Source organism: Podarcis cretensis (genome assembly GCF_951804945.1).
Source record: "Podarcis cretensis genome assembly, chromosome: 10".
In the NCBI taxonomy this organism is placed as follows: Eukaryota; Metazoa; Chordata; class Lepidosauria; order Squamata; family Lacertidae; genus Podarcis; species Podarcis cretensis.
In genome coordinates this window covers 70273292-70284728 of record NC_137179.1, presented here as the reverse complement: position 1 = coordinate 70284728, position 11437 = coordinate 70273292, and the positions used below count along the sequence as shown (strand labels likewise).

Below are 11437 nucleotides of genomic sequence, written 5' to 3'. Positions count from 1 at the left end.
TTATTTTTGGTTTTTATGGAAGCCGCCCAGAGTGGCTGGGGAAACCCAGCCAGAAGGGCGAGGTACAAATAATAAATTATTATTATTATTATTAATTAAGCAGCCGGGAGACTAGGCCCCCTGGCCACGCTCCAAGCTTCATGAACGTCCTGTAAGGAGCAACAGCAGCATCTTCTGGCACAAAAGACGGGCAAAGCTGCCAACTGACCAGAAAGAAAAGGCGAAGGGAGGGGAAACAGGCCCGGCATGTTCCTGCTCCTTTAACAGCAGCCCGATTTGTGGGAGGCAGCTTTTCAGGGAAATGGAAGCTCAGCCGATTTCTACAAACCATGCTGCTGTTTCATAGAAAGAGGAGCTGGGGGGGCGGGAATGGTAAAAAAATAATAATATGGCCAGCAAGCCCAAAGCAGTCTCCGGGGGATTCTTCCATTGCACTTATCATGTAAGGCTTTCCCCAGCGCCGATGCAGCCCCACAACTCCAACCGGGCCTTGCTTGCTTGCTCGCGTGCCTTCCTCCGATTGCATTTGCAACGCTGCAGCTGCAGCAGCAGCAGCAGCAGCAGCATCCGCGCGCGCGGCGGGAGGTTGTCATGGTTTCGCGGGTCACATGCGCGCGAGGTTTCCCCCCCCAGCGCTGGGGGGCGGGAGATGCGGCTGCAGTCGCCGTCGGGACTGGCTCGTTCCCGGCTGCTGCTGCTGCTGCTGCTGCACGGAGCAGGGCGGGGGTGCAAGGAACCCAAGGCAAGCAAGCAAGCAAGCGAGCCAGCTAACCGGCAGCAGCAGCAGCAGCAGCCGCCTTGCAAGTGCCGCCTTGCAAGTGCCCGGTTGCAAGCTCGGCGGGGGCGAGCGGGTGGCTCGGGGACCCCCTCTGGGCTCCCCTCTCCGCCCGCCCGCCCACCTGCCTTCCTGCCCCCCGCCCCACCCCGCGCGCTGCCCCGGGATGAGCATCTCCGTCCCGGAGGGGCTGACGGAGCTGCTGCAGGGCTTCACGGTGGAGGTGCTGCGGAGCCAGCCGGGGGACCTGCTGGAATTCGCCCTCCAGTACTTCGGGCGCCTCAAGGCGGCGGCGGAGGCGGCGGCGGGGGGTCCGGGGGGGCGGCAGCAGCAGCAGCAGCAGCAGCAGGAGGAGGACGGGAGCGCCGCCGCCGCCGGCCAGCGCCACTTCAATGCGGGCCCCCCCGAGGCGCTGCGCAGGGCCCCCTCCGAGGGCGGCCGAGGGGTCAACTTCGCCCAGGAGCCCATGCAGACCGACTCCGAAGCGGACGACGACGACGAGGAGGAGGAGGAGGCGGAAGGATTCGCCGGTAAGCCCAGCCTCCGTCGGAAAACGCCCCCCGCCCAGGGAGGGCCAAGGGGGGCAGCGGAGGGGAGTCTGCTTCCAGCCCCATTTCCCCCCCCCCCAGAAAAGGGGGACAGGGCTGACCCCGAGGCCCGCGCTCCCTTCCCCTCGGGTGGGGGGACTGGGGTGCCGCCCCCTCGGGTCGCCTTGGCGTGGCATCGCGGAAGGGAACAAAGGCAGCGGGTCGTTTCCCGCCAGGGAGTCTCTTCCTGCCCCCCCCAAAAGGTGCATTTCTGCCAGTAAACTGCTTTGAAGTCTATTTTTTTGGTATATAAATGAAATAATAATAATACAGGATATTTGCCCCTGCAATCTTAGTCATTTCGTAAGCTACATGAACCAACCTCCCCCCCCCCACATCACCCCACAAGCTGTCAGATCCCCTCATATTTGGCACCACCCAAGCAGTTAAAGGTTCCCAGGGGCTGGGTTGCCAACTTTCGGGCTGGCCCCTGCTCCTGTGCCCTTAGAAGAATCGCTTGCTCTGCAGATCAGCAGTTGGAGTAAGTTGGGGAAGTTTTTCTGGCCGGGCGCTTAGGTCTGGGAACCCAGAGAGGAAGGTGTGGGGTGTCTTTCATTCACAAATTTGGGGAGGAAAAACAATTGTTTTCTTATGAATGAAAGCGTTCAGCAAATGCCTGGGTAAACACTTGGTAGAGCTGCCAGATGACACGGCTTCTGAGGCGGGATTTTTTTCTTCTTCACCGTGTGAGCTGTCACTTGGCAGATCTCGCCATAGCGCAAGTAGCCATATCTTCGGTGATAGTCAGAGACATCTTTGGAAAGTGGAGGAGCAGGCCTTGGTATCAGTGGCGTAGCGTGGGTTGTCAGCACCCGGGGCAAGGCAAGTAATTTGCGCCCCCTAACCCGGGGCAAGGCAAGTAATTTGCGCCCCTGACCCCTAACCTGACGCCGCAGCCAGCTTCTTCTTGCTGCTGCCTGGGCTGGGGTATTTACGGTAAGGTAGCCACGGCGGCGGCGGATGCGGGTCCGTGTCAGGTGATCTGAGGCGAGTTGCCGCTGGCGCTGCCGCCCAAACGACGCCGCTTGCCCGGAGGAGGAGGGCAGAGAGGCAAGGAAAATGCAACATGGCCCAGCCGCTGCAGCAGGGCTGTGAGGAGGGGCTGCCTGGCGTGCCCTCTGCAGCCCTGACGCGCGGGGACCGCGGCGAGCGCTGAGAGCCGCTGCCTGCCGGACGCCTTCAGCCCGGACGCGCGCACAGCTCGTCGGTTCCGCGAGACATGGGGCTCTGCTACAGCCTGCGCCCAAGGCTCTTCGGCGACTCCGGAGGCAGCGAGCGTGCCCCCCCCCAGATGTTGCACCCGGTGCGGCCGGCCCCCCCCTGCACCCCCACGCTACGCCACTGCTTGGTATACCTGAGCAGGAAACTCAGGATTTAGGGTACAAATAGCAGCATCTGCGTACCACTCTCCTTTCCAGGGATGAGCTGCGTGAGAAGCTGCTCATGTGATGTGCAGCTCAGTTCTGCTTCTTTGGATTTTGAAAGGCGCCCCCCCCCCAAGCTGTCCTAGAGGCAGAGAAAGAAGGAGAGGCGTGATGAGCTTGCTGGCTTGTCACCATCCCTGCCCACTCAGTAATGAGGGGCTTTTAGCAGACTTGTTCTTCGCAAACCAGCAAGAGGAAATGAGTTGCTGGATGCCTGAGCTTTTCTGTTTTCCCTTTGCTTCCTTGTGGATAATCTTCCCTACTTCTCTTAAATAATGGAAGGACTAAGCTGAACCAGCCAAGCTGGCCTTGGTGCGTTGAATGAGAAGGCGCTAACTTTCTGTTTTTCTCATGTGTCAGATGGGGGCAACACCCTGAAGCAATGACTTTCTCTGAAGACATTCAAATTCCCTTCCCTTGACTATTAGCACTCCACTAACCTCCACAAATTTGGGATTTGGGGAAGATACAGAAGTAACAGGGATAACCCATATTTGTGGGCTTGTGCTCCAGTGTATATATATTTCTCCCTGTCTTTCTCTCTCTCATGGGTTTCTCAGTTTTGGGGTGGCAAAACTATACCAAAATTAAGAAAAGTCTAGGAAAGTATTGCTTCTTTGTGCTTTGAATAAGCATAGCTAGGAACAAGCTGGCAGTCATTGCAAAAGTAGTCCTTTCAGGAGATAATGTTACTTGCAAAAGGGCTCATTGAGTGATGGTGGCTAATTTTTCCTTTGTTTTTCCTCCTCCTTGGAAACACACAAAGGGCTTTGCAACTGCTAACAAACCTATATTGATCAACAGTTCCGTTAATGTGAAAGTGGACACTTTCTAAAAGGAGGATGAGGCTTTAAAAGGAAAGAGAACAAGCCAAGGGTAGAGAGAGTGCTGATGCAAAAAGCTGAGAAATGCATTGGTTGTGCAATGGGGAATATGCATTCAAGAACTGCTGTAGGGGTGTTAGTTGACTGTAGGGGAATATGGCAATATTTGGCCTATGTCTTTAGTTTGTTGTTTTTCCAGAAACTGCTAGTTTTGTGATATTTATCAGTAACTGAGATCCTCTGTTCCTTCATGGTTAGAGGAACCACAGTTGTTTATATGGTTCCCATATGGATATACTGCAATTTATTGTGGGAACCAACACTCATAGGTGTTTTGCATGCCTTGGTTTGCTCCCAGGCATCTGTTCAGCAGCGAGCTGAGGCCAACCCTGACTCTGGGACTTGTGTATCTGTATGATGTTCAGGTTTATTGCATTCACATGCTACGTTTTAAGTCAAGGCATAGGCAAATATTGGCCCTCCAGATGTTTTGGGACTACAACTCCCATCATCCCTAGCTAACAGGACCAGTGGTCAGGGATGATGGGAGTTGTAGTCCCAAAACATCTGGAGGGCCAAGTTTGCGTGTTCCTGTTTTAAGTAGACATATGAAACATCTTCCACTAGACGCCTCAGTGGTGCAGCACCGTGACTGTGAGGTTAAGAAAGCCACGATTTTCAGGACAAAGCTGACTAAAGCCTTGCTTACCCTTGCAGCTTGGAAGATGGTGGTAGAGGGGACTGTAGGTGGCGAATCAACATTTTTGGAGGCTCCCGTGCATTAGAATCAGCAACCCTGTGCTTCCTGTAAATAGAAGTCTAGCCTAGCTGGCTATGGGTTAGAACCTCTTTCCCTGATTACCATTGTTTATTTATGAGTGCCGTCTATGTGCAATGTGCACGAAGCTTAGCACAAACAGGTATGACAGGTCCCTGCCCCAGGGGCCTTCCATAGAAACTGAGAAATAACAGAAGAAGGGGGAAATGGAAGCACGCATGGATAGCCAGGGGAAGAATGTGCGATCATTTCAGTGGCTCATACTTTGGTTTAGTAGGGAGCAGCAGTTGGGAGGGCAATGGAGGAAGACAATGAATAGGGATGAGATAAAGAGAAGTGGCAAGGTGGTGCCAAAATCTGCTTCCTTGTTTTAGTTTTTAGTTGCAGAAAAGACATTCCCTGCTTGCCACGAGAAGGGGCACAGCTTTCTCTATCAACTCAGGATTGCTACCTCCTTCTACTAAGTGTGAGTCCATGGATTTAAGACCCATTCTGCACATTCCATAGGTAAAATGGTTGGAAAATGGACCAAACCTTTTCACTTTGTAGGCATGGAAACGGATGCTCCTCTTCGCACACAAAAAAGTTTCCTGAATGTAGTAAAATTACAAAGCTATTCAGAGTTTTCCTCCCTAGTTTACTTAAGAGGAAGATTATTCAAAAGTACGGCACTCCCTCTCCCCCACCCCACCCTGGTCTGAAGTGGCGCAGTCCAGAATTCTACCACATTCTGTGAAATGTGTAGAACTCTAAATGATGCAGGTACCCAGAGCCAATGATACAGAAATAGTTCTTCTTTTAGAAGCACATTGTTCTGTACAATTAATCAGCAGTAATGAATATTACACAAGTCAACTGGAATGAGTACAAATTGAAAATCAAATAGTCAAAACAAAAAGCAAAGTTATAATTATTATTCTTTCAGATAACTAAATCTAGGAAGTACATATATTTATGTGTGCAGCTCTTCAAGCATGCCCAAATTTGTATGTTAAGAGTTTTTGGTTCCTTCATTCCCCCCTCCTTACAAGTGAACGTGCATGAATGAGTTGTTATATCTTAAAATATTTACAGGTATTATTATACAACAATTTTCAGGTAAAGGTTTGAATGTTTAAAACATACTGACCATGCAATCCTATACTTGGAGAAGAAAGTGGGGGACTTATACTCAGATCAGTGTGTAGGATTGTTGCATTTTTTTGAATGTCTTTCCCCATATGAAATATTTCCTATAGTCAATTATGTCTCTTTACTGGAAAAAAAAGTTTTTGGGGAAAAAACCATTTAATTTTCAGTTTTTGAATACACCTATAACAATCACCATACAGTGGTATACCTCGGGTTAAGTACTTAATTTGTTCTGGAGGTCCACTCTTAACCTGAAACTGTTCTTAACCTGAAGCACCACTTTAGCTAATGGGGCCTCCTGCTGCTGCCGCGCCACCAGAGCACGATTTCTGTTCTCACCCTGAAGCAAAGTTCTTAACCCGAGGTACTATTTCTGAGTTAGCGGAGTCTGTAACCTGAAGCGTATGTAACCTGAATCGTATGTAACCCAAGGTACCACTGTATACCGTATTTTTCCATGTATAAGACTAAGTTTTTTAACCAAAAAATTAGGGTTAAAATTGGGGCTCGTCTTACACACCGGTAGTGCTGCGGAGTGTTTTCTTAATTTGGAGTCTCCAAAAATAGGGGGCGTCTTATACATGGGGGTGTCTTATACATGGAAAAATACGGTACCTCAACCTCTCAAGAAACATTCCATGCATATACAGTGTAAACAATATAGTCAAGCATTAAGCAAGTGTTTGGTGTTTGTGTTCTTTGGTGTTGTGTTATCCTACCTGTAAGAGCCGTACCTCTAGCGCTTCCAATATTGTGTTAATATAATTCTAGCTGCAAAAATGAAAAAAGAAGAAGTAGGTCCTTAAACAGTAAATTCTTAGGATCATCTATAAACAAGATTTAACAAAGCTAGCTTTGGATCAGGCTGCATCACCAGTCTCATAAGAGAAGGGAAACCACTTCAGCATGTGAAATTAACATTGCATACTTCCTTAGGTTTTGTTTTTAATTAAAAAATGTAAATCAAATGACCATGCTGAATTGGATCTTTCTCAATTTAGGGCAGTGGACTGTGTTCCAGAAAGCATGTGTTATCACCATTGATGGCACGAGGGGATTGCGTGTTCCCAACTCTGCTCAGAACGTTTCAGGTGCTGACAAGCTGAAATACTTTGGAGACTATCAAAGTGATAGTAAAACACAGGAACGCATTATGGTGGCTGTGTGACCATATAGAACTAATGGTTCTCTAAGGGTCAAAAGCAGAATCAGGACTTGCCTTAGGGGAAATTGATGTTTGCCAACCACCCAAACTATCAATGGCTACTAGGCATGTTCTCTGCCTTCACACTTAGAGGCAGTCATGCTTCTGAATACCCGTTGTGGAGAGCCACAGGAGGGAGAAGGCTTTTATGCTCAGTCCTGCTTTTGGGTTCCCTGCAGGCATCTGTGAGATAGGGATGCTGAAATGGATGGACCATTGGCCTGATCCAACATGGTCCTCTTCTGTCCTTATGGCTTATCACAAGCCTGGAGCAAGCTGTACCTTTAAACCACTTGTAACAGAATAAGTGTAAACCTAACATTCCCACAGCTATGCTCTCTGGGAAGGCAAGTCCTCAGCTTATCATTATTGTTTCAGTTGTTATGCTACAGCCAACAGTTACATGTGCAGTTGGGTGAAACTGTGTAGGTCTTGATTGGATAGTGCAGATGTGCACAGCAGCTCTGAACACTCCTGAAGCCAATTATATCATCTGTGAACCCCGGGAGGTGGGGGGAGAAAGCCATCACACAACCTGAAAGTGGAGGTGCAGGCTAGAGAGAGAAAGAGAGAGAGAGAGAGAGAGAGAGAGAGAGAGAGAGAGAATGGATTAAAATATCTACATTATGGCTGTCAAATTTGTGACTTACGGTAATGTTAAGAACTCGGTTGATTTAACTGTTGGTGAGTGAAGAACCTTATCACATTGTATTTGTAATGGTGGATTTTTTTTTGTATTTATATGTTAATTTCTTATTGTAGGTGGTTATGCTCAAGCTGTATAAGAATTGCAAGTGGACAGCAGTAAATTAATACTTTCAGTGACCTGATTCTTAGAGCACAGTTATTGTAAACAATGTCTTTGTGCTGCAAAACTATCTTTACAATGACAGAAAACCATTATTTTAAATTATTTGGTTTTCTGTAGATATGTTAGCAGCATTTATAACGTCCAAGAAATGATTTGGGAAGCACCACAAGCATAGGAATGAAACTGCCTTAAAATCCTCAATTTCCTTAAAGAGATTTATTATACAAACAGAAACTGACCTGGTTTTGAGTCTCAGTGGGGACTTAACTTCTGAGCAGAAAAGTATAGGATTGTGCACTTGAGCTTTCAAGTTCATGGACAGGGAATATTAAAATAAGGCGCTACTCTTTGTGCGCAGAAAATTGATTTATTTTACAGGGTTGTAATAAAGGTGTACAAATGGCCACTGGTAACAGATATAGTTACGGTTAATTGTTATATATTTAGCTTCAGTGGTGTTTAAGGTGCTATGCAGAAACTTTGGCCATTGATGCCTTTAAAAGATGGGCCTAATTTAAAAATAATTTACGATGTGTGTTTAGACATACTAAAATGTCTCAAATCTGGATCCTACTCATTTTCAGTTTGTTTTACATCCCCTGCTAGTTTCTTGTTGCTTTATTCTGTGCTTTTTTCTGTAAAGACTGTGTAATAAATAAATTCATTTTTCTTTTGTCCTGTATCTCATAAATCCCAGAACTGGGCTTCCTCCATAGATCACTTAAATAGCAGGATATGGATGAGATTGTTAGTTTCAGTTTCATGCATATTCGTCCCAAGATAAAAAAAACAAACAAACACAAAATAATTTGATCAACGACTTATGCCTTCCCACTGCACTCAAATTGTATAACTAAGAGATGATGAAATTAACGCTAGGATTTATAGAATTCTGTAAGCATTTTTAAAAGCCAAAGTTTCAAAAACAGGACAAAAATATAAGTGTTTATGAATATGAATTTCATTGTGTATTTCTTTACTTTTAAATGGGCTTCTGTACTCCAAACTAGTAAGAGAAACACTTATGCATAAACATCACTCTGTGCCCATCATAGCAGGGACACAACTGCCTGTACATTCCTCATATGCATTACATTACTCTTCCAGGCCTCATTTAAAAATCTGGATACATCATTTAATTGAGATGGAGATTCTCATGTAGGACCCCACATGACTTGTTGTCTGCAAATGAAGTTGAATTGGGGCCATTTCGGGGCTTTCAAAAGTAATTATTTGATGTAGTGCTGAATGTATTACACCAGGGGTAGTCAACCTTTTTATACCTACCACCCACTAATGTATCTTTCTTGATGGTAAAATTTCCTTACCGCCCACCAGTGCTTGATGGAAGGAAAATTCAGCTTGTGCTGTAGAACCCGCTATCACCCACCTAGAATCCTGAAACGCCCACTAGTGAGCGGTAGGGACCAGGTTGACAACCCCTGTGTTACACAAATTGATTGACTGGAAAGAATCCCAGGGCCAGGTAAACAAAGTGGTAGAAATGAATGCATTTCTTTAAAAAGTGGTTTAGCAAAATCATGGTTTTGTTGTTGTTTTTTTAAAAAAAATTATTAGGAATTTCAACATAAGAATTTATCCAAAATATATCACCTTCCTCTTCCCCCCTCATTTCCCCCCCCCAAGAAAAACCCACCCCACCCCACCCCCCAGACATCCCTCAGCTCCTCTCTGATTTCTCAACACATATTGTTCTCTGCATATTATAACATTGTACGAATCCTTAATTTATCTATCTATATATTACCAACAAAAAGTTTGTGAATGTTTATTCAAAACCTGCCAAGGAGTCCAGTTCATTTTGTTGTTTCTTTAAGTACTTTGTAAAAGGTTCCCATTCTTCTTTAGAGTCACAGTTGTCCTAGTCACGTAGTTTGTGTGTTAGTTTCACCAGTTCCGAATAGTCCATCAGTTTCTCTTGCCACAGTTCTTTAGTCGGGATTTCGTCATTCTTCCTTCCTTGTGCTATTAGGACTCTTGCTGCCGTTGTCGCATACATGAAGATGTTTTTTAGTTTCCTTGGCAGGTCTTTTCCTACAATCCCTAGCAGAAATGCTTCAGGTTTTTTTTTTTACAAATGTTAAATGGAACATTTTCTTCAACTCATTATATATCATTTCCCAAATTTTTTGATTTTGCTGCAATCCCACCACATATGGTAAGCAAAATCATGGTTTGACTCTGGCCGGATCCTCAGGCTCACATACTCATGCCCTGGTTTCCAGTACAGGTTTGCAAGGCAACACAAACCAGTATTTGTCTGAAATGGCAGACTGGCATGACTCAAACCAGGAAAGGTGTGAGGAAATGGACACATGAGGGGAATAGCAAGGAGAAGAGGAATCTGAATGTCCAGCCAAGGTCTGTGGTTTGGTGTTAGGTCTGAGCTACCCCTGTGACTGGAATTCTCAGACTGGAGTTGCAGAACCGCTTGTCTTCTGACTGTGCTCCTGTGCATGCTAAGAGCTGTGTGATAGGGATAAACAGTGGCGTAGCATGGGTTGTCAGCACCCGGGGCAAGGCAAGTAATTTGCGCCCCATAACCCGTGGATTTTAGCACTCGAATGCGAGCGAGCGCCCCCCAGATGTTGCGCCCGGTGTAGCCGGCCCCCCTCTGCACCCCCACGCTACGCCACTGGGGATAAATTCAACAGCCCGCCTGCTGGAGATGAGCTGATGTGTTCATTTGGCCTGACACTCCTGTTCAGATCCTGGTCTTGCTAAGAAAGAGTTAACTCCAACTCGCTCAGTGTGATTTACTGCTGGCTTGCCCCTGACAGAAGCAGACTTTTCCCATCACAGTACAGGTGGGAGCATTGCAGGGAAAGGGAGAAGCATCTGACGGACTTTCCCATTCTGTGCAACTGTTAAAAGCCTAGGTGTTCTCTGAGGCCTAAAGCAAGTTACTCGTTCTAGTCATTCCACATAGATGTGTGTATAAGCCAGTATTTATCCATTAGTGAGCCAGGATCCACCAGGGGTTTTGGACCGCTTACAGGTGGTCACCAATGCCACTGCACAGTACCACTTTCCTTGCCTGGCCTGCCTACTAGCCTTCCAGCTGGACCAATGCCAGGAACAGCAACTCCTTGCATCCTGAGTAAAGGTAGTTTCAGAGATGGAGAAGTTTGCAGGCAGGGAGGAGGGAAAGAAGGTACCTCTCCTCTGAGTGGAAAGGGACAGAGGAGCTGTTGAAGGAAAGTGGAATACGAGAAGCAAGGTTAATATTTAATAATAAACTGGGAATAGAAAAGGGTAAGAGGAAGTTTGTTATAGGAAAAGGAAGCTCATGTAAAAGGACCAGGGAGAAGCAAAGAGAGAAACTGACAGGGTGGGGTGTTTGCATAGGGTGCAAGTTAAGTGTGAAAGGAACATTGGAGAAGAAATTCCTGGAGGTGGGCAAAAATACTTTGAGAAGCAGGTAGGGATGTGCAGAGAAGATATAAAAGAAAGAAGCCTTCTCCCCTTAGGCCTCTGGATTAACCATTTTGTGACTGGCAAGCCCCAGTAATTTTTAGCCATCTCAAGTGGAACCTGGAGGTAGAATGTGTGAGAACCCCTGTACTGTTGTTAGCCGCTCTGAGCCCAGCTTCAGCTGGGGAGGGATATAAATAAAATTTTATTTATTTATTTATTTATTTATTTATTTATTTATTTATTTATTATTACTTCTGTTGTGTTCTTATGCTGCGAATGACCTTGAGATCTAAGGACAAATGACAGTACAGTGGTGCCCCGCAAGACGAATGCCTCGCAAGACAAAAAACTCGCTAGACGAAAGAGTTTTCCGTCTTTTGAGGTGCTTCGCAAGACGAATTTCCCTATGGGCTTGCTTCGCAAGATGAAACGTCGGGCGAGTTCTTGCGAGTTTTTTCCCTCCCC

General features: G+C 46.6%; 1 protein-coding gene across 1 annotated transcript in view; it reads left to right on the top strand.

Annotated features, from left to right (window-relative positions):
- The first annotated feature begins 647 nt into the window (after positions 1–647).
- Positions 648–11437, top strand: part of PRKAR2B (protein kinase cAMP-dependent type II regulatory subunit beta) — a 63481-nt gene continuing 52691 nt past the window's right edge. The window contains exon 1 of the mRNA XM_079993696.1: positions 648–1305. Coding sequence (XP_079849822.1) covers positions 942–1305 — 364 coding nt within the window. The 5' untranslated portion in view covers positions 648–941. The remainder of the gene's footprint in view (positions 1306–11437) is intronic.